At 39.4% G+C, this 22,346-nt stretch overlaps 1 protein-coding gene across 1 annotated transcript; it reads left to right on the forward strand.

The window, feature by feature from the left end:
• The first annotated feature begins 2,943 nt into the window (after nucleotides 1-2,943).
• Nucleotides 2,944-20,478, forward strand: METAP2 (methionyl aminopeptidase 2). Its single transcript, XM_053977753.1, has 11 exons — nucleotides 2,944-3,143; nucleotides 3,960-4,061; nucleotides 7,394-7,459; nucleotides 7,816-7,918; nucleotides 13,211-13,372; nucleotides 15,041-15,222; nucleotides 15,307-15,401; nucleotides 15,487-15,583; nucleotides 16,106-16,209; nucleotides 18,422-18,537; nucleotides 19,687-20,478. Exons 1-11 carry the CDS (start codon nucleotides 2,987-2,989, stop codon nucleotides 19,937-19,939), a joined length of 1,437 nt encoding a protein of 478 aa, XP_053833728.1. The 5' UTR covers nucleotides 2,944-2,986; the 3' UTR covers nucleotides 19,940-20,478.
• The last annotated feature ends 1,868 nt before the right edge of the window (nucleotides 20,479-22,346 follow it).

Here is a 22,346-nt window from a genome sequence, read left to right on the forward strand (position 1 = left end):
TTACTCCCTAGTTGTCCTTGTACACCCTCTTTCCAGGATTAAACCACAGCTGTCAGAGACAGCTCCCCCACTCCATTCCATGCCATTTCTTGACACTTACATACGATTTGAAAACAAAACACAAAGGAAAACACAACACGCCCTAAAAAAAAGTCTTTTTCTGATGATCATAACTTTGTTTGCTTGGAAAATAGTGCAATTGGAGCAGACTCCTTAGAAAAAAAATAAGAGGAGGTGTGACTTTCTGTGTTGTCTTTCAGGAAAGTGTTTCAAATCCTGCTGAATGTTTTGGACTGCATTCAGCCCTTCCTTTAATTCCCCAGCCACTGCCTGCCTTTGTTCGGGAGGTTGGTTAAGAAAAATGAATAGTGAGAAAACAAAAACTTCCAGCCGAAAATGGTACTCAGAGGTCTCTCCTGGCCTACAGCCTGGCTGATACTTTCACCTTATCATGCTGTCTAGTACAGCATGCAATTGGGTGAAATAGCATCCATTAATATAATGTGTATTAAATGCTAGGAACAGCTGACTGGCAATAATAAGGACAAAAAACTCTGAGCTGGTAAGGGCATTCTACAGGATGTGTCTTACTCTCTCTGCATCCATGAGCTTGGTTCCCCTTAAAAGCAGCCAGATGGGGAACATGGAACCAGTTGTTAGACTGTTCACGTTAATATTTGCTCTGTCAGTGCAGTCAGGCCAGCTTCTTACTCCCACTTTGCAATCTTTTTTATAGAGCATTCTTATTTTTGCACATTGGTTATCATGCTATTCCCCTCTCAGTTATCCATATTCTCTTATATATGGTGCTAATTCTGGGTCTGGAAGTAGCATAACCTGGAAAATGCTTAACTTTGCTTTGTCCAATGTGCCCTCTTCTCTGAGAGCCTGGGTCCAATAACACCACCTCAAACTGTAGAGACACTCGGTTAATCCTACTTCTTCCAGCTCACTCACAGTTTGCTTTCACTCTGCTGGGTTTTATGATATTCTATTCTATGTTAAGTGTGACACCATTCTACAATTTATTTTTAGCCTACTTTTTTAAAGGAAGGAGGTTTATGAATAGGTTCATTTTCAGACAAAACTGGTGGAATAACACACCCAAACATAATGACACTTGGACACACTTTCTAAAAATTTTCAGCTGAGTAGACAATAGCAGCTCAAAGAAATGTCCCCACCTAAACAGAGACAGGCCAAACTGCTGAACCATGTGGCACAAGCCATCTTTCCCTCTCTGTTGTGGTATCACAGTAACTATGAATGTTAACTATGAGTAACTATGACTCCCCAGAGTCATTCTGGGGAGGGAAGGAACAATGCTCTGAGAAAATTGTCTTTGTCAGTTCAGCTGATCACAGAAACATGTATTCTGCTTGTGATTTTTTTTCCTCTGATACATTTCCAGATTTCATGTTTGCAGCTTCTCCATGAGATGCATTCTTTTTTATCTATCTCTGGCCAATATCTCTCCTTCTGTCTTCCTTGGGCTTCTGTAGACTTTATGGACTCTTTTATCTGCCACTTCACTTTCACAGTCAACAAAATCCGTGGTCTGGCAACCTGTTTTGGTACACGCCAGATTGAATGGAACAGGAGCAGAAGCACTCTTTTTCAAGCTGTCAAAGGCACTAGAGGGGTTAGAGCAAGGGTAGAGCAGTTTCATGTATGAGAGACTAATGGATTAAAGCAAACCACAAAATCACTGCTGTCCAATATCCTGGGACCATTACAGTGCCCAACTACAATAAATGCACAACAGGAAGATGTAAGATGACTCAAAATGGAGAATTCAGAGAATTTGACCATTGATGCCCTTTCTCCTGCCACCATCCACAATAAAACCCCAAACCAAACCACCTCTGTAGATTCTGCTTCTAGAAAGCAGAATCCAGAAATAGAAAGCAATAAATCCAGAGTGTTCTAGGCAGCGTTCGTGCACATTGCTTTCGTGTCATCCATTCTCAGTGTGAGAGCAGTGGATGGCTATCATGCTGCTGTGACACTTGCCTGGAACAGGATGGACTTTGATCAGTACTAGAGCATTAGTTCAGTCTTTTTGAGTTCTGTTCTTGCTTGGAATTGTATCAGGTCAGGAGTGAGGAGATGCCCATGGGCGTGACTCAGGGAAGGGGCAGACGGAATCAGGCAGCCTCGGTGGGGCCAAGAGGGCAGAATTTGTACCTCAGTGAGGAACAAGGCATTACCAGCTTTCCCAAGCAAAGACCTGCCTGCAGAAGCATTTTAAAACATAGCTATGCAACACAAGGCCCATTTTTAACCTTTTTATGTTATAAATTATAATGGCACTATATTATACCGTGTCTTGTTCAAGTATACTAAGAAGGAAAACTATTTTTCAGCCAGTATGGTTATACTAGTAGAAAACCTGTGAAAAATATAAACTCCGTAAATGAATTTTAAGGATTGGGCTGATTTAATACTTCATTAGTGGATGCTGTCAATATTGGCATTTTGCCTTGGTTTTCTACAGAGTAGTAGAAATGGGACAAAGCAGTGTCCTTTATCACGTATTAGAATCTTCCCTTTTCTGCTCTATGTGACTTTGGAACTAGTGATGTTTTTCCCCTTGTATTTTTTTTCGTTTTGTACACCACTTATCTCTCGTGTTAGTCACATTTCCTCAGTGCCCTCAAATGGTAAAACACTAACAATCTTGCATGCTGTAAGGGAACGTAGCAGCTGTTCCTTCTGAAGGAAAGGGCTGTTTTTATAACATTTCTCCTTTCTATTTTTTATCGCGCCGCGCAGCCGGGAACGGCCCCGGCCCCGCCCCGGCCCCCCCTCACGGGCCCGCGCGCGCACATCGGCGGCGGCGCGCGTGCGCGGCTGAGGGCCCGCCCCCTCCCCGCCGAGTCCTCCGCCGTCCCGGCGTGCCCCGCGCGCACCACAGAGCGTGGCGCCGGCCCCACCGCTCTCCCGGGCTCGCTCCGTGCGCGCGAGGCGGCGCGGCCGCGGCGACATGGCGGGCGTGGGGCGGGCGGAGGAGCCGGAGCAGCACCTGAACGGCGAGCTGCCCCCCGAGCCCGAGGACAGGGACGGCACGGCCGGGCTCGGCGCGGAGGATGGCGCCAAGAAGAAGCGCAAGAAGAAGAAGAAGGGCAGAGCGGGCCCCGCGGGTAGGGGCCGGGCCGCGCCGCGACCCTGCTCTGACGGGCTGGGCGGCGTGAGGGGCCTCGGGCCGGCACACCGGGAAGCGGGCGCGGCGGTGGGTGGACGTGGGTGACTCAAGGGTCCCGGCAAGCGAGTGCGGGCCCCCCCCCCGGGGCCGCTGTCCCGGCCCTGGCAGCGGCGTGGGCTAAGGGGGATCCCCGCGGCTCGGAGGGGGCTGGCGGTGCCCGGAGGATGCCGCTGCCGTTCGGCTGGGGCTGGGGTGTCCTCCCCGCTCCGTTGTGCGCAAGAGAAGCCACCGCTTCCCTCCCCCTCTCCTATGCCCCGAGGGGAGAAAGGTATAAAACTACTGCTGTAAAAGTTACCCTGCCTGATGGAAGCTCTGCACCCCTCCCAAGTTCTCGGAGAGAGCTGGAGCAAGTCTGGGCAAATAGCGAAAGGGCGCGATGGTTTGGGTTTGTTTTAGCAGGCCATCAGTTAGCCATGATCGTGCTGTGCGTTTATAATTATCTACTTCACGCCCATATTATCTCACAAGAGCAGGCTGCTGCTATGGGAAGAAGAATTAGTTACCTTGGCAGAAAAAAGGAATCAGAAGTGTCAGGCTAATCTACCTTTATATGCAGGTTTCATTAACAGCACCTGTCACTGTTCTGTCTTACAGCCTTGCACTTTGGGGCTGCTTTCAGACAGAAAAAAGCATTAGGTGCTCAGGTGTCTGTAGGATGAGTACAACATAATGTTTTTATAAAGCTTTGGGGGCTAATGGTTACTAACGTGCAGCTAATGTTTTACTGTAAGTCATACTTTAACTTTACAAACAGGACAAGAAACTGATAAAGAAATGGAAGGTGTTCTTGATGATGTAGCAAAACAATTGGACAAGCAAGCCCTGGAGGAGAAAGAAAAAGATGATGATGATGATGGCAAGTATAACTTACTATTTTCTCTTAACATTTCCAGTTTCAGCTTCTTCCAAGACTCCCTTTTAACAGACTGTTTACAGATGTCTTGGTTTGATTTTGGTTAGGTTTCTTTTTGGAGAGGTGAGATGCAACTGTCTATACTTTCTACTTTCTGTCAATGATTTTGCTGTCACACAGGCATACATATAAAAGTAGTACTTTGTTAAAGGTTTGTGTTTTCAAGGATCTACCTGCTGAAGGGGAATGTTTAGTTTGAGATAAGGTAAGCTATAAATCATTCGCACTTGCATTACCATGGCCAGTAGACATTTATGTTTCAAATTATGTCTCTTATTCTTGACTTAAAACACACAGAGAAAATTTTAAGGGAGCATTTTAATTAATAGGTCTTACAGTCTTTACCAGTGACTTGAATCCTACTCATCTGTAATTATTATTTTTCATTAAAATTGAATTTGGGGGAGATTAATACATAAGCAAGACACACACTTGGTGTGTTGCTTGTGCTCTGTAGCTGATTTTCTAAGCAAGAACCTTGAAAGTGTCTGTAGTGAAATCCAGACTAGGTCTGTCTTTTCTGTAGGAAGATCGAATAAAGGTATTCGATTCGCTGTATTTCCTTTGGTTTGATGGATGGTTCTCAACAGAAATGGATGTTTAGGAAAATGCATTTCTTAAATTAGTAATTTAGTTTCGTTTTTCTGAATTAGCATATAAAGTTGGCTCAACACTTTGAGCAGTCTGCTTAGAAATCTTCTTAGTTTACATGCTGGAATTTGTCCTTCTGGAATGTCATTTTAATGAATTGGGTATGGAAATTTAAAAAAATTAAATCAGAGTGCTGAGGCGTCTTAAGTAGCAAATTTATCTTTGACCATTACCAATCTGCACTATCAAGTTTAATGCACGTGCTTTGCATAGAAATGTATTCTTATGGCTTGTTTTGTGGTATCTTTCAGGTAATGGAGTTGAAATTAATGCAATATGTGCTTTACCATCATTGCAACTTGAGGAAGAAGTATTGAGGAGGGTAGTGAAAACTGTATACAATGGAAAGAAATCTTTGAAATCATTAGAATAGTTAGGAGTTCTATCTCAGGAGAAATAACGATAGTTGTAGATCAAATGCTGTGCTCTCTTATCCTTTTTACAGTATTAGTAATTGTACTACAGTATTAGAAAGCATAAAACAATGAAGTGATGCTATGACTGAATTAATAATCTCTCTTTTTTTCCCATGTATTAGACTTGGATGTGTTTTTAGTAAAACTGATACTTTTGCAGAAAAATTATAGTTTCAGAATTGTTTTTTTAAGACATGCTGCATTAGATTAAAATCAATAAAATACCTACTCCCTTTTTTTTTTTTCCCTCTTGATAAGCCTATAACTGAGTGGCCTCAAAAAGGAGACTCTATAACTTGTGAACTCTAGGAGAAATTAGCAAGTCCTCTTTGGATTCCCTTACCATGTTAAGAGATACTGATTTGTAATATTTTTGCATGATACTGTGCTAAGTTATTAAATGGCTATACGAAAATGATACAAGGTTGGACTTCTGTTTTGCAAAGATCTGAAATTGCTTTTCTGGTGACAGGTTTTTTTTCCTTAGCAGCTAAATAACCTGAAGACAAACAGTGTTGGTCAGATGCAGTAGTTATGTTTCTGGCAGCACAGCTAGTCTGCAGCAGTCTTCAAGGACATGAAAGCATAGACAGGGTTAGTTTGGCTTGCAGTTGGCAGTTTCACGTGCAGTGATGTATGAAGAACCTATAATATGCAGATAGCAACAGCAACAATATTTAAGAAATGCTGGGTGTTTTTTCTCTTCAGTTTATGCCTAGCCTTTGAAAGAATAATCCAGAAATCACTTGGTGAATGAGCTGGAGTATGTCTAATTAATTTCTTTATGAATTGTTTGTGCAGTGCTCAAGGTCAAGACAAATGTGACAAAGTTATCACATTTTAAAGAAATTTATATGCACTTGTAAGGATTTTTGGTTGCCTATGAAATACAGATTGATGAAAAATCTGGTAGGCTGGGATTATGTTACAGATACAAAATATTTATATTTGCAGTTTTTTACCAAAACTTAAATTTAGATACTTAATGCCAAAATGAGTTGAGGAGGGACAGGAGTGACATTATTGAAATTTGTCCCAGCTGCAGAATTACAGCACTCATCATGGCATGAAACTGCTGATGATATTGACCATCATGAGAGGCTTGAAATCTAGTGACTGGAGCAGCTGGTCAGTGGTTTGGTTTTTAAATACAAGCTTCTGTATAAATACACTCAAAATTGAATGCTTTGACTTGATTCTAGAAACTCTTTTAATTTTACTTCTTGTTGTTGAAAATGTTCTACATGTAGATGAGTAGTACTTGTCTACTTTGAAAAGAATTGGTGTTTAGGACCAGAAGGTTTAGGTGGCTGATAGCACCTGAGATATTGAGTATGAAGTAGGTAGGTATTAGATGTAGCCAAATGTGAAGTCTGTAGGGTTATCTCCCAAATGTGACTGTAAATGGTGTGGCTGATTCTTGGTGCTTACCTGCTGTGCTCTCTGGAAACCTCCCACTGGTGTAGATTCATAGAATGTTTTGGGTTGGAAGGGACCTTTAAAGGTCATCTGGTCCAAGCCCTGCATTGTGCTGGGACATCTTCAGCTAGATCACGTTGCTCAAAGCTCCATTCAGCCTGACCCTGACTATTTCCAGAGATGGGGCATCTTCCACCTCTCTGGGAAACCTGTTTCAGTGTTTGACCACCCTTGTATCTGGCACATTGAGTGATTTTGCTGAGAGTGTTGTTTGTGACCTTCCTTGTTATCTCAAGATCAAACTTACCCTGGCATAGAGTGCTGTCATCTTTACTTCTCTGGGGTCTTTGTCTTTCCAGGTGCAGTAAGTTCTTTTAGCTGAGGCATCAGAAGATGGGGTGGAAGCAGTAGTTTCTAGCTTTTTGTTAGCTGTTGTGTCTATTACAGTTCTCTCAGGTCTGTTAACAATTCCAGGCATCTATTTGCCTGAATTGAGAACAGAGGAATATGAGGTAGGACTTTCTGAAAACACTTTACCTGAGCTCTCTTTTTTCGTCTTTGGTGATATGTTTGTTGTCAACATTCAAAACTATTTTCTTAGGTCTGTGTTTGGTGTAGGGACTGAAAATCCTGATGGTTTGGTGGCAGCTTCTGGATGTTGTCTTTTAATCCATTAAATTCTGCTGTGAGAGAAGTGTTTCCAGATAGTCCAGATATTTTTGTGTTTTATTCAAACTTTGGTTCTTTTAAGATTATTTTATATTCAGCTGAGCACTTTCTTTCCTATAGATGGAGAGGGTGAAGGAGATGGAGCAACTGGGAAAAAGAAGAAGAAGAAGAAAAAGAAGAAAGGACGTAGGTATCAAACACAAAAATGCAGACTATGTGAATATTTGGAATTAAGTGTGTGCAAGTGCTGTTCTTGCAGCTGAAACAAATTGAGGGGTGCAGTTTGTGTTTGTAGGCTAAGTCCAGCCAAGTTGTCTTCTTTCTGGTATCCCTGAATGCCATTGGGGCCATTCATTGGCCTTGAGCATTGGCTAAATAAAGTCATATGAGGGCATTGTGATACAATGTTTTCTTGGTAGAAACCAAGATTCTAGTTAAGAGGATCCTAAATAACTTCTGCTGTTTAACTTTTATGGTTGAAGTAAGATGGTTAGTATTTCCAGAGCCCCATGTGTAACACTTTCTTAAATTATACTCAACAGCTAAGGTCCAGACAGATCCACCTTCTATTCCAATATGTGATCTATTCCCCAGCAATGTATTCCCAAAGGGAGAAGAATGTGAATATCCACCAACACAAGATGGGTGAGTGGTTTAAGCTTAAGAAATAAATGCTTTCATTTTTATGTGCTGAAAAAAATATTAATGTACAACTAAATAGACAAAATGAATAATGTACTTTGGGTTTTGCCCTTTTTTTCTTTAACTGGATTAGCAAGGAACTCAATGAATACAGGTCTTCGGGCCAGAAATGTTTGTCTTTCCCTACCCTTTTAATTAAGGTATAGCCAGTATGAGCACAATTGCCGTGAGGCAGGGGGCCCTTGAGACTCAGGGTGCCAACAGACTTTCAGTAGGCAGCTTGTAAGAAAAACTTTGAATTAGAAGTGAGTGAAGGTTTAAAATTCAGGGAAATGAGACACTATTATGCAGCAGTTTTGTGGCTGTTGAGATGCCAGTTTTTTGTTACTTATTTTTTGGTAGAGACATGTCAGTCTCTCCATTTAATTTAAAAGCCTACATGGTGTATTCTGTACTTTGCTTCTCTCTTTTGAAATTAATATATAGTTATTGTAACCTCACCTGTTTTTATAACTCATAGTGATGTGGGAATAGTGTGCACTAAACAAACAACAGCTTCCAGTGGCTCACTGGAACAGAGATCTGCACCCTTATGTTTTTACAGGAGTCTATTATTTCTTTGTGCATTGTTAGAAACTAGGACATACCAACTTGAATGAGTTTTCCTGAATTTTTTTTCCTGTGTGAGGTGTCATGGAAGATCATATTTTACCTGGGAGAGACACAGGATGCGTGATATAGAATTAGCTTGGATTGTATGCAAACTTGAATGAAAAGACCAGGTATTACTGAAAACTTTGAAACTTCCCAGGAAATAATGAATCAAAGCTCTGAAAAAAATAGTTTAAACCAAAGGGAGAGAGTAGGTAAATATTTGTATGTCTGAAAGCATTGTCTAGTTTTCAATGACTTTTACTTGAGAATGAAATTACTCTGAAATGTTTTTTTTAATTGGTTATTTAAAGTCGATGCCTGTTTCTCATAGAATGTAAGTAAAATAAGTAAGAGTCCAGTACCCCCTATAAATTGTGTTCGGATAAAATGGTTTCATTTTTATGAGATGACAATTTGCTTTCAAGGAGGCTTTTTCTTCTTTTTCATTACTTCACTTTGAACACAAGGTGTACTCCTGTTTATTTATAAATGACTGCCTTGTTTGCATGCACAAGATCAGCATGCTAATGAAGTGCTTGCACAGGATAGTTCTGACAGGCTGATCCAGGAGTGATTCTTTAATGTTTAAGAGTTAAGTATTTAACCTGTGCCATGTTCATAATGATTTAAATAAACCAGGAAATTAGATAATAAATAAGCATGTATATAGTTTATTAACAAATAACACACTATTCTTGTACCTCTAATACATACTCAGCTATTGAAGATGAATATATTTTCTCTGATTTAACTACTCTTTATTGAAGAGAAAAAGGACAAAAGCCATAAAAACAAACCTCCTTTCATCACAGGATTTAAGTGGGGCGTCTTTTCAGTACCTGATGTTCTGCTATGGAGGAAGAATATATGCTTCTAAGGAACCTGAAATAGTTTCCTCATGTAATGTGCTTAAGCAAATATGTGCTTAGTTTTCTTCCTAATTTAAATATTCAAATCGTATTATGCTACTTTAGTATTTCCTAATATAAGCCACTACTTAAATTAGTAGCTGGCATTAATGCCAGGATAGTTCATATTCTGAGTAATTCCTTCATTTTATATATTGGTGGAGCATTTTTGTGCCATGTCTTATTCATGCTGAGGTCAGTAGGATTTTGCCTTTGATTTTTTTAAGAGCTGCACTTCTATTCTTAACTGTTAATGTCATGTGCTTTCTAAAGTTACCTTTCATCAACCCACAATTGTGTATTTTGTGTGAGAAGTTCAGCTAGAAGTGGGCGTCATTCAAATTTCAGCCTAAAAAAATAGCAGATAATCAAAACTTCCATAGACAGCAGACTAACAGGTTTAACAGTTTTATATCTCCAGTTGTTTGTTTGTTTTTTGGTTGGTTGTTTTGTTTGTTGTTTTTTTAAACTTGTGCTTTCTCTTGCTGATGTGGAAATTTGAAATGATACAACTGGGAGGGCAGAAAATAAATAAGCAGTATTTCATGATACACCAATTTTGTTAAAGTAGAATTAAGAATTCTTGACTCTGCCTACTTGTTTCTGCCTCTTTGCTGTTACAGAGTCACTGACTGGTTTGCTTCAGAAGGTACCTTGAAGATGAGCTAGTTCCAACCCTCCTGCCATAGGCAGGGACACCTTCCCCAACTTCTCTAGGCAGCCTGTTCCAGTGCCTTAACACCCTCACAGTAAAGGATTTCTCCCTAGCTTCTGATCTAAACCTACCATCTTTCAGTTTATAGCCATTACCCTTTGTCTTGTCACTACATGACCTTGGGAAAAAAGCTCTCCCTTTCAGGTTCTGGAAGGTGCTATGAGGTCTCCCCAGAGCCTTCTCTTCTCCAGGCTGCAGGGCCCCACCTGTTCTCAGCCTGTCTTCACAGAGTGGTGCTTACAGCCTCAATCATCTTCATGGCCTTGATCATCTTCATGGCCCTCCTCTGCACCCACTGAAACAGCTCCACATCTTTCTTATCTTGGGGGCCCCAGAGCTGAATGTAGTACTCCAGGTGGGGTCTCACAAGAATGGAGTAGAGGGGCAGAATCACCTTCCTTGACCTGCTGGCCACACTGCTTTTGATGCAGCCCAGTGTATGATTTGGCTTTCTGGGCTGTGAGTGCACATTGCTAGGTCATGTGGAGCTTCTTGTCCACCAAAACCCCCAAATCCTTCTCCTCAGAGTTGCTCTCAATCCATTCTTTACCCAGACTGTATTTGTGATGGGATTATCCTGAGCCAGGCTGCAGAACCTTGCACTTGGCCTTATTGAACTTCATGAGGATCATACAGGCCCACATCTCAAGCCTGTAATGGTTCCTTTGGATGGCATCCCTTCCCTACAGCATGACTGGATTATCTGGGAGAAGATTATCTGGGGAAATTATTTTCTGGATTTGTTTGATCACTATAATCTAAATTACAGCGTGATCCTGTAAAGATTTGTACTGGTGAAAACTGCAGGCTGTGAACTGAAGCAAAAAGCTGGGCCAATTGGCTTGGAGCAAGAATTGAATTTCTTCAGAGGACATGTAACAGGCAGCACATTAGGAAACTGCTAAAAGCTTGTTAGCTCATGTACCTGTTGGAGGACTTGATATTTGGCATAAGGCCTTCATCTGACCAACTGATTTTTCACGTGTCCTGAAGTGCTTAGGCCCTAGCAGAAATTCTTGTTGCCTCCCTTCCTGAGCTCCCAGGTGGCCGTAGTGCAGCTTTTTCAGCACAATGCTTTGGGTCTGATACAGTGTTTTTACAGGTAGAGGAGGTTGTGTCCCCCAGTTGACTTGTGTGAAGTGACTGTATGCTGAAATACAGCAAGACAGAGTGAGGGTGGCTTCCTGCCAGTTTGCTGGAGTTTGCACTCAAGTCTGTGACAGATGGCAGAGCAGCTGCCCAGACTCTGTCAGCAATTCTTGCTACCAAGGGGTGTTTGCTGCTGGAATCCAGAACAGTCTGAAAGGATCTTTGAGTCTCTGTCCCCAGTGTTTTTCTGCAGTGCACCTTTTCCATCTTCAATGACTACTGTGCTGGCAGAAGTCCAGTTTTCTAGTGGCAGAGCGAGGGCCCAGGTTTCACAGCACGTTGCTTTCTTTTTTTGGTAGAATTTGCCAGATTGAGACAAATTGTCAGAGTAGTATGTGTGATGCTTGCTATTGGAGCAAGAAAACTGCTCAGAAAGGTAAATGTGGGATTTCTGCTTTGCACTTTTATCTGTAAAGAAACAAAAAGTTCAGTGAAAACAAGCAAAAGGGTCTCAAAATATTTTGTATCCTCTGATCATCCTGAGAAGGATTTATGGAATAGCCTGTTACCCTCCTTTATCTTTTCAACTCTTTTGAAATACTCAGTATAAATATATATACACTTACAAATTTACTTATAAGTATATATTCTTAGTTCAGAATGCAGCAAAACTCAAGGACGTAGTCTCTTGGTTCACTTGTACCTGTTTTTTGGCTGTAAGGAAAACTCAAAGTGGAATTAAGTTATGTGTCTATGAAACAGGTAAAAAGCCTACGCCTTTGGATTTCAAAACCTAATCCTTTACACTCTGTGTACTCAGTTGTTTGCTTAGAATCAACTCATTTGCATTAATTTCTAAATTTGAAAATCGGTGTATTTCAGCATCTTTGGTCCATCTTGTCCACCACCCATTTTATTTGAAGACCCACCTGCTAGCACATGTAGCTGTGCATTGTTCTTAGTAGTTTTTGTCTTGCATAGCATGTACAGAGTTCTTTGAGTCATCACTAGGGTTTTTTGCATTATTATGTGGCTGCAGCTTCACCATTTGAAGGATTATCTCTACTTTGTAGTCAGAGTAGTCTTCTAGCTAAGTTCTGACTGTTGTTGGAATACTTAAATTATGTTTTTGTTTGTTTGCTTTCATGGAACCTTAGTTGCATTGAATTTTTGCATAATACAGAATATATTCAAAGCTAATCTTATACTTAGTACTGTATTAAAAAATATTTGTGTATTTCTTCTATGAACCTACCAAAGAGCCAGAATGAGTGGTGTTCTCCCATAACAAATGTTAATTCACCATCCAGCCCATTTAGAAAGTAACATTCTGGCATGTGTCATACTTACCATGCACTGTGTTAGGTGTTATTACCTAAATATTCTGAGTGTGAATGCAAATAATACTGGAACTGCAAGCTCTTAAATTTTGAAGATTCTTTTTGTCTGTGTCAGCAACAGTTTCTGGGCCAAGCAGCCACACTACAGTGCTGAGGTTCATCTCTGTACAGGAACAATGCTGTCTGAATGAATAAGATTGTGAAAAAAATAAAGTTTTTGCATGAGTGGAGCCTGTTGCAGTTTTTTGCCATGCTAAACTTAAGGTGGAATTGCAGGCATTAATATGAATTTTATATGTCTGTTCTGTGTCTTTGAAAACTTGGGCATTGTTCAAGCACCCTGCTTGTCTGGGCCTTTGGTAGGATGTTACTGCCTTTCACAGCTGCAAGTCTGTGGTACTGGTAGATTTTTTTTTTTTTTTTTTTTAAATAGGCTTCCTTTATTCTGAAAATTGTATAAATCAGGATCTTTTCTTACGGGGGAATGTAGACCTGACTGGTTAATAAACACCTTGCAGGCTTTAGACAGAAATTGTAACGACTGCTGTGATTATAGGAACTTGTTGGAAACATTTCCTTTATTTTCAAGGCGAACTGCTGCTTGGAGAACAACTAATGAAGAAAAGAAAGCACTAGACCAAGCCAGTGAGGAAATCTGGAATGATTTTCGGGAGGCTGCAGAGGCACACAGACAAGTGAGGAAATACGTTATGAGCTGGATAAAACCTGGAATGACAATGATAGAAATCTGGTGAGGACACACATCTTCTGGAAGAGCTGTGCTGGAGATTTTTCTTCATTTTCCAGAGGGGGAGAGATTTAGTCTCAGTTCTGTGTGCTTTATTCACTGTGTAATGAGTGTTGGGGAGAATTTGTGTTTGAGGTACACAACCAGTGTTGCCAATTATTTCCTTTAAGTTTCCCCTTTCATTTTTGGCTTATGCCGCTTTACAGGGCCTGGATTATACTGAATTTTAAACTAAGCTTTCCATGATGTTCACGTACTTTGATTATATGCTTCATTTAGATCTCAGTGCCTTTGCTACTCTGCAGTGATGCTAGGAGAAGCAGCAATAGCAGTGCTGCTGCTGCTTGCCGGAATTGTCATGAAATGCCATGTGGACAGTGAGGTGCAGTCTGTGCTGGGGACTGGGCAAAGAGGCATAAAACCAGCATGGCTGTGTATTCAGTCCAGGGCAGGAAGGTTTGGACTATGTCTAGTCTTCATTGGCTGACTGATGTTTCTGGTGGAACACAGTGGGGTTTTTTATAATTCTCAGTTAGTAAGAAATAACTGAGCAAATGGATTCAGATGAATGTGAATTTTATTAAGTTTAAAGAAAGAATTAGCCTGGACTGGTTTTTGTGACTCTTCCAACTATTACTTTTTCTGTCCTTCAGTTTATCTAGATTGAATGTCTACTGTCCAAGTACTGCACTGATCCAGAACAGTTTAGCTTCCAAAATCAGGTGCTTTCAACCTGGTGTGTGACTGAGGACTGTGCTGACAAGAGTAGGATAGTAAGAAAGCTAATGAGAGCTGATCCCCAAGGTAACTGTGCAAGGAAAAACATAATATGTGATGAGGGAAAGTAGAAGAAAGGCAGCTCACTAGTCTGGGTGAAACAAATCTGTTTTAGTGAACAAATATATTTACAGTTTGGCTGTTCTAAGCAGTCATTTTCTCAAAACATGACTATTCTTCCTAAAGTACCTCAGACTATGGGGCCTTGCTGATTAAAATACGCTCTCTTTTTTCATATTTCTCTGGCTTTCTTAAAATCAGAGTTTGGTGCACTGCAGTGAGCTGCAGTTTACCTCATTCACTGACAGTGAAGGAGAATGCACTGTTGGATGTGTATTTGTGGATTTGCAGTAGCTAGCATCATGAGATTAGACAAAACCAAAAAACAAATGCTAGTCTCACAAGGTTTTATCATAGTTGCAACTCATTTTTTTTAAAAAGGTCCTTTTATAGTCAAAGTTTTTTTTAATAAATAAGAGACTTTACCTAATTTTTCCCACCTCCTTTTAAATCACAGTAGTTGTAAAGAATGCATTTCATTTGCCTGAACTTTGGTTGTCTAACCTCTGCTGTTCAGGATGGGTTAAATGTAGCTTGTAAGGATAAATATTTTAAATTTAAATTAAAAACAATAGAGAAGGACTCATTTTTGCCCAAGAAATGGTAGAGGAAACAACACAAAGAACTGAAGATTGTTGTGTTGGCCTATGTTTTTCAGCCTAGGGTTGCCTGTCTACTTAGCATATAAATAGTTTGATTTGACATAAAAACATTTGCTTTTATATTTTACTGAGGTTTTGTTCTTGCATTGATTTATTTGAAGTCATTGTAAGAAATACTAATGACAATTGTCCTCTTGCTTTTTTTTTCTTCTCCCTCCCCTCTGCCTGTCAGTGAAAAACTAGAAGACTGCTCGCGTAAGCTGATAAAGGAAAATGGTTTAAATGCAGGTCTTGCATTTCCTACGGGGTGTTCTCTGAATAATTGTGCTGCCCACTACACTCCCAATGCTGGAGATCCAACAGTCCTGCAATACAATGATATTTGCAAGATAGATTTTGGAACGCATATTAGTGGTTAGTTTTCATTTATTAATTAAAACTTTGAGAATGTTCTTCAGTGCAAATACTATGAAGCTAACTAACTCCTGTTGATTTCAGGTCGTATTATTGACTGTGCTTTTACAGTCACATTCAATCCAAAATATGACAGACTATTACAAGCTGTAAAGGATGCCACAAATACTGGAATAAAGGTATGATCCTTATGTAAGTAATTTACAAAGTCTTTTTCAGTAAATGTTGTGATTATTTTCCATTTATATTTGCATTTATTTTCAGTGTGCTGGAATAGATGTACGTCTCTGTGATGTGGGAGAGGCCATACAAGAAGTTATGGAGTCTTACGAAGTTGAAATTGATGGCAAAACATACCAAGGCAAGTTATTTTCTTCATATAGGTATAGTTGTTTTAGAAGTGTGTACCTGTATATAGATTTGTGTAAATACTGATTTCAACATAGGATATTGAAAAGACTTCTGCTAAAAGTATGGTATGAGTTTTTCATAAATACATGTTTACAGCTGGCTTGCCTTTCCTTTGGAGAAATTTTCTTGGCTTATACTTCCAAATATTGTATCTCTAACAGATAAGATGAATGCTAAACAACAGTTTTGAACTGTACAGATAATTTGATACTTGCTGTTTGGCTTTATTAATAAGCTTTTATTACTGTTGGAGTTGCTGCTCTTTAATAATGAAGCCTTGCTAAAGCATACAAAACTTAACTTGTGTCTTAGCTGGTGTTTGTACAAGATAAGTGGATAGTTCTGTGTTTGGTTCCTCTGCAGTGTGATGACTCATTATTACACTTTTAATATGGGATAACAAACCAAATTGCCTTAAAGGGTTTACCATTTGTTAGGAAATTGCCTGTAATATTAATGTTCTCTTCCAAAGTGAAGCCAATCCGCAATTTGAATGGACACTCCATTGGGCCATATAGGATACATGCAGGGAAAACAGTACCCATTGTGAAAGGAGGAGAAGCCACAAGAATGGAGGTAAGTTGAGTTCTTTATTCCTTCTGTTAAATTTCCCCAGTACCATTGCAAGAATAGTATTTCTGTGCCCTTTTGATTTGTAGTTTTTGTGATTCTGGTGAATAATTGCAGTGGAATAACTGCTGTACTGTGTAATGCTCCTGTACAGAATAGTTCTGTCTCAGTGGCTTCTTCATTTTTGCCCTGGAGTGTTCAGGTATCTAACACTTCTGAAACTGAAGCCTTGGAATGCTGCTATTTGAAAAACAAACCACCAAACAAAGCAAAAGAAACACACCACTGTTGAAATCTGAATGCCATAATAATAATACTTACTGAAACTCCTACATATTTATTTCTCAGTGTGTATATGTTATTAAATGGAGTGTTGGAATGTTGCATTGAGGAACATGGAAAAGGACAGAAATTCATATTTAGGGATGAACTGGAATTCAGGAAATCAGGGTTTTCCTGAATGACTTGCAGGTCATTCATACTCCTTGTTTGTTTCTTCTGTAATGAAATCTTCTCTCACTCAGGTAATTCTTGATAAATACATCTGTAGTGTAGTTTTGGATAACTTTTTGTCAGATATAGTATTTTTCTTGAAAAGCTTCCAATGTAGTTTTTCTCTGCAGATACAAAGTAATTAAGTGTATTTGTAGTTAATGTGAGAGGCTAGTGTTTGGATAGTGTTCTGGAGCAGGGGAAGGGCAATCAATAGCTGTACATGATGTGAAAAAGTACAAGTTGGGAAGGCAGTATTCAAACATGGGACCTGAGATTTAGCCATCATTTTCACTGAGGCTCTTGTTCTAATAAGATTTAAAAGATGGTGGTGAGACAAGAAGCTTTTAATTTTATTCTAAACCTCATCACTAATGATCACCAGTAAGTCTAGCAGCATAGATAAGACTTGTAAGAGCTGAATAGGCACAGATGTGGTCTGGACAGGATTGTTTTTTAGGTAGGCTCACTCTCATCGCCCAAAACTCGTATCATAGTTGTTGACCTGATGTGCACAAAAAGACAAAGTTTTAACTATCGTATCTATAAGACTGTGCAAAGGGATTAAGAGTATTGGAAAAGGAAGATAGAAGAACTTGTTCTTCTTAGTTTGACTTAGTTAATGGCTTGGTTTTGAGGAGAATACATTTTTTAATTTCTTCAGCTTCTGTAAGTTACTTAGGACACAATCCTACATTATTCAATACAGTGAGTTTGACAATGAAGAATGTGGAGCATAGCCAAGGTCTTGCTGTACTGCGCTAATTATAGTATCAAACTGCAATCCAGGGAGTTTTTTGTGACTAACAGAGCCTCTGATGATCCTTATTCAGAAAAAGTGGGTTTTAGGTGAATCTTGTGGCAGCATTGTATGGGGCTTTTTGAGGGTTAGTGTTTTTTTTAATGAATCAGTTGAATATTCAGGGACATCTTCAAGGGTTTATCTTGAATTTGAAACCTGTGTTACTGCTTTTCATTTGGCTTCTTATTTTGGGCTGGTGACTATAAAAGGAGCTTAATAAAATAAACAATGCAACTCATAGTGTCTGTCAGTGTTTGATGCCCAGGCTTGTTAAGTCCCTATCACAGTCCTGCTATTAAGGATGTGTGAATGCACTTGGCAGAAATGAGTTTGTATAATGGCATTTCAGTATGTTCTTGGCTAGAATTTTAATAAAGCCCTTGCAGATATATATCACCTTCATTTCTTGAAGAAATTCATCTTATGGAATGGAAATGAGCAGGTTAAGGGTATATAATAGCACCTGTTACCAGAAAATTCTTGCAGAAATTGGGCAGAAAGTTCATCCGTGCAGTAAGTGTCTGTAATCAACATGTATTTGCTATGTCTAAACGATACATTTCCTAGGACTTATATCTGAATAGCACAGGAAGAAGTACTTCCAGTTAGCAAATGTCATTTCTTAGCTATGTTAGATGTATGCCGTGAAAATGTTTTAACTGCAAGGACTTTGAGAAATTGTGACTAGAAACATGCTGATGCTTCTGGCTTGAAGTAAAATCCTACTAATGTAAATAGCTGAAGATTTGGAGATACCTGTAACTCAAATGTGTGAAATCTCCATGCTGAATTTTTTTCTACATTAATTTGACAATTGAATGTATTCACATTTAATTACTTGTATTCAGAAGTGTAATACTGAGATGTTGTATCAGAATGATACGATGTCACATATTGCAACATGTTCCTTTTTTCTCTCCTTAGGAAGGTGAAGTGTATGCTATAGAAACCTTCGGTAGCACAGGAAAAGGCGTTGTTCATGATGATATGGAGTGTTCTCATTATATGAAGAACTTTGATGTCGGGCATGTGCCAATAAGGTTGGATTTTGTTGGTGTATTTTGATAAAGCTACCACCCCCTTGAGATTTAAATTTGATACGATGCATGTTCTTCACTAAGTAATAAGGCTGTCCAGAGGACTCAAAGGGCAGTACTAGCAATATTGTTACAAAATACACTCTGGTTTTTAATATGGAACAATACAGAATTATTCCCAAGAAACTGAAAATGGAGAAAATATGTTTTCACAATTTATATTGGTTTTTAACAATCTTCCTACCATTATTTTTTTCATTATTAGTAATATATAAATTATATTTGTGTATTCACCTGTGTATTAAATATATAGTGGGTGTTCTTAGTCAATAGCTGTACTGTGGTTGTGTGCCACAATCTTTGTCTTACTGCTATTCTCAGAATCTATTAAGCTATTTGTGCCATCTGATTCATTTTATGGATATTTTGAGAGTTTTGAGATTTTGTTTTAGTGCATTGCTGTAAAATGAAAAATTCCTCATTTTTAGTTTCACTGGGTTTGCATTTTGGCATTTCTAGGAGCACAACATATTTTCTGAAACAAAAACTACTCTGGTCGGAAACATAGCAGGCAGACATGCTTTTCCTTAGCACATACTAGGAATGTGAGAGAGGATGGGAAGAACTAGACTAAATATCACAAAGGAACTGCTTGATTGCAACTAAGCTGAGTTCTTAGAAGATCTATAAATACATATTTTTATGCCTGTGTGTTGTAAGAATTATGAATAAAAAGCTTACTGAGTATTTGACTTCAGAAGTGAAAACTCAGCATTTTAAACCACCAAGCTTCTGCTAAAATTAGTTCAGATTACTGACCACTCTGAATGAGGAAGAATTCTGTTTTTCTCTATAAAATGAAATGGCCTTTTATTTTTTATGAGAAAGATTTCTGTCCCTATGTTTAGTTTAGCTTGCAGATAGGTTCACAATCCATTTTGAGGGATATCTGTTTGCAGAAGGAGGGTGCACTTTATTTTCTAAAGAGAGCATGTGATTTATGTAGAAAAGACATCCCAAGTCTAGGCAGTCTGAAAAGACCGTGCAACATAACCTTATTCTTAGTTGGTGTGGTTTATTTCTGTAGTGAATGCATGCTGGTGATCCCTCTTTCTTCTCCAACACATTCTTCTTTGGTTTTTTCCCTCCAAGGCTTCCAAGAGCGAAACACTTGCTAAATGTTATCAACGAAAACTTTGGTACTCTTGCCTTCTGCCGCCGGTGGCTGGATCGCCTGGGCGAGAGCAAATACCTGATGGCGCTGAAGAACCTGTGCGACCTGGGCATCGTGGATCCGTACCCGCCCCTGTGCGACATCAAGGGCTCCTACACGGCGCAGTTCGAGCACACCATCCTGCTGCGCCCCACCTGCAAGGAGGTCGTCAGCAGGGGAGACGACTACTAACTCAGAGCCACCTCAGCACCTTTATACTCCGGGCTTTCTTGGAACATACTACACCAGAATTAATTCGCAACACATTGTCTGTTTTAACAGTGGACTGATGTTAATACTTTCCATATTTGGAAAGGGAGGAATTTAATCTAAGGCAAGTCTTCTAATTGTAACTAACCATGGAAAAAGCTTTCAGGCCTTTAGAAATATTTCAAAAGTTACTTATTTTTTCTGTTCAGGGAAATACGTGCTATAAAGCTCAGTTTTTAGTTTGGAATGAGTTATACATTTTGTTCTGAACATTTATGATAAAAGATGCTTTTCAAATATTTATATGACCATATTCCTACTTGAATGCTTTGAATGACTACACCTGATTTCTGCGCCCCAGTCCTCTATGATATTGCCTTTTAAACTTCCTGGAATCCATTTTGTAAAAAATAAAGATAAATTTTCAAATCTGAAAATATATATACTTTTTAGAAGTCTGGTTATGATTCTGGTCAGGAGTCCACTGGGAAACTGCTCTATTAAATATTTTACAAACTTGATTTGCCATTTCTTGTCTTGAAACTGGATCTTGTCTTACCCTTCATATGAAACCTGGCCTTTCATGCTTGTTTAAATAGTCTTGTCAGTGCTGGGATACAGGGCAAGAAGTCATCAACACTTCACAGAACAAGTGTGACAACTACAGTAAAGGTGTGTGGTAAAGGTTTTGAGTGTGCTAGTCTTTAGTGTAGACTTCAGCTGTGACATGTTTCACATGTCATGTGCAGCTGGTGGTCTCTGCTGCTGGTGGCATTAACATGCAGCTTTGGGCTGAAGTCAACTCAGTTTTAGTGTATGTGCCTGCATAATCTTTGCCATTGCCATACCCTCTTGCACAGAGTCAAATTTCATGTCTTTTTAAAGTTCACCTTTGATTGCACAAGTGGTGGGGACAAGGAAAACTATTTATTTTTGAGTGTTAAAAGTTACTTCATGCAGGCAAAATACCTGGAGTATTTGATGTTTTCTTGAAGTAAAAAGTCATTATCAGACTTCCTGCTGCAGTGAAATCTGACTGTTGAATCTCATTTGTAAAGGTAAACTAAATCCCATGGCTCTGCAGGCTTATATGCAATATGTCTTCCAATGCTGTATCTTTACCTCATTACTTGCATATTAAAATTTTCAATGGTTACTGGTGATAAAAATGACAGGTCTGTTAATAGGTCAGTAACAGTGTCTTAAACTAAGTTCTTAGAAAACAGACACTTCACCTGCTCTTTAATAGTCACAGCCTGTCTCTATAGAAGAGTTCATATTAAGTATTGTTCAAACTTGGTGCTGTTTAAACTTGCAGAAATTGATGAAATGGTATACTGAAATGTGTATTTCTACTGTTGCTCTTTGGGAATCTTGGCATCCCAGCAATGAATTTTAATTTATGCAGCTGTGTGGTTATGTGTGTCTCAGCTTCCCAAGAAACTAGCTAGTGTTTCTTGTGGTGCTTGTGCATTGCAGAGTGGAAGCTGGCACTTGCAAGAATCTCTGGTGACTGGAGTTGCTGGGTACATTGCTGCTGCTATTTTTATTTATGCCAACAAGACCATACTTCTGCACTTTTCAATGTGACACAAGCAGGTTCTTGTAGCCTGGCTGGCTTCCAGCTCACCTATTTTTGTACAAAGTCTGCTAGAAACAAGACAAATCTGTTCCAGTTCTTGCCTGCTTATTGGCAATTTCCAGACTTTCCTCTCTAGAAGGTGCCTGTTTAGTAGTAGCTCAGTGGGACTTGGTATTGTTTCTACAGCTTAAGGTTTTCTTAACTTCACTGATAGTAACTCCAAAAACACTTGGTTTTACAGATCAATGATGTGTTTTCTTCCTTTGTTTTTTTGGGATTTTTACCTGGATATAGTAGACCCGGACTAGCAGAGCTAGTTTAGACTATGGCCTCTTTTAACTTTTTAATTTGCTGGTTGTTTTGTTAGTTCACACATAGAGACTGGTAATCATGTGTAACAAGTTGAAGTAGAAATGACTCAGAAAAATACTCGCAGAGCGTGATGATTATTGCCCATAAATTTAACTGGGTATATCTGCATACAAGCACCCTGTGCTGCTGGCCCTCCTGCATCTTTCTGTCTGGCAGTGTAAAAGGCAAACCCTATTTCTACCTCCTTAAAATAAATGGATTTCCTACTGCTCTCATGCTCTTCAGGCTGCCTTTTCCTGCTGCTGTAAGTGTTAAAGAGTCCTGGCCATGCTGTCTGGTAAGTGAACCATGCTCTCATCACTTGACAAAATCAAAAGTTTACCAAAAGGCAGATGTTGAAGTCTGTTTTCAAATACCCAGAAGATGGGGTCATCTTGTTTCTTGTACATACATTAGAGTATGTACAGTTGACCTTGAGCAATGAAAGCATGGCTT

This window comes from Vidua macroura, chromosome 5, assembly GCF_024509145.1.
Source record: "Vidua macroura isolate BioBank_ID:100142 chromosome 5, ASM2450914v1, whole genome shotgun sequence".
NCBI classification, from domain to species: Eukaryota; Metazoa; Chordata; class Aves; order Passeriformes; family Viduidae; genus Vidua; species Vidua macroura.

What these genes read in the sequence shown, in the direction of transcription:
- METAP2 (XM_053977753.1), top strand. Translation starts at nt 2,987, where the DNA reads ATGGCGGGCGTGGGGCGGGCGGAGGAGCCGGAGCAGCACCTGAACGGC. An exon ending in GGGCAGAGCGGGCCCCGCGG is followed by an intron (nt 3,144 to 3,959) that starts GTAGGGGCCGGG and finishes CTTTACAAACAG; the next exon opens with GACAAGAAACTGATAAAGAA. An exon ending in AAAAGATGATGATGATGATG is followed by an intron (nt 4,062 to 7,393) that starts GCAAGTATAACT and finishes TCTTTCCTATAG; the next exon opens with ATGGAGAGGGTGAAGGAGAT.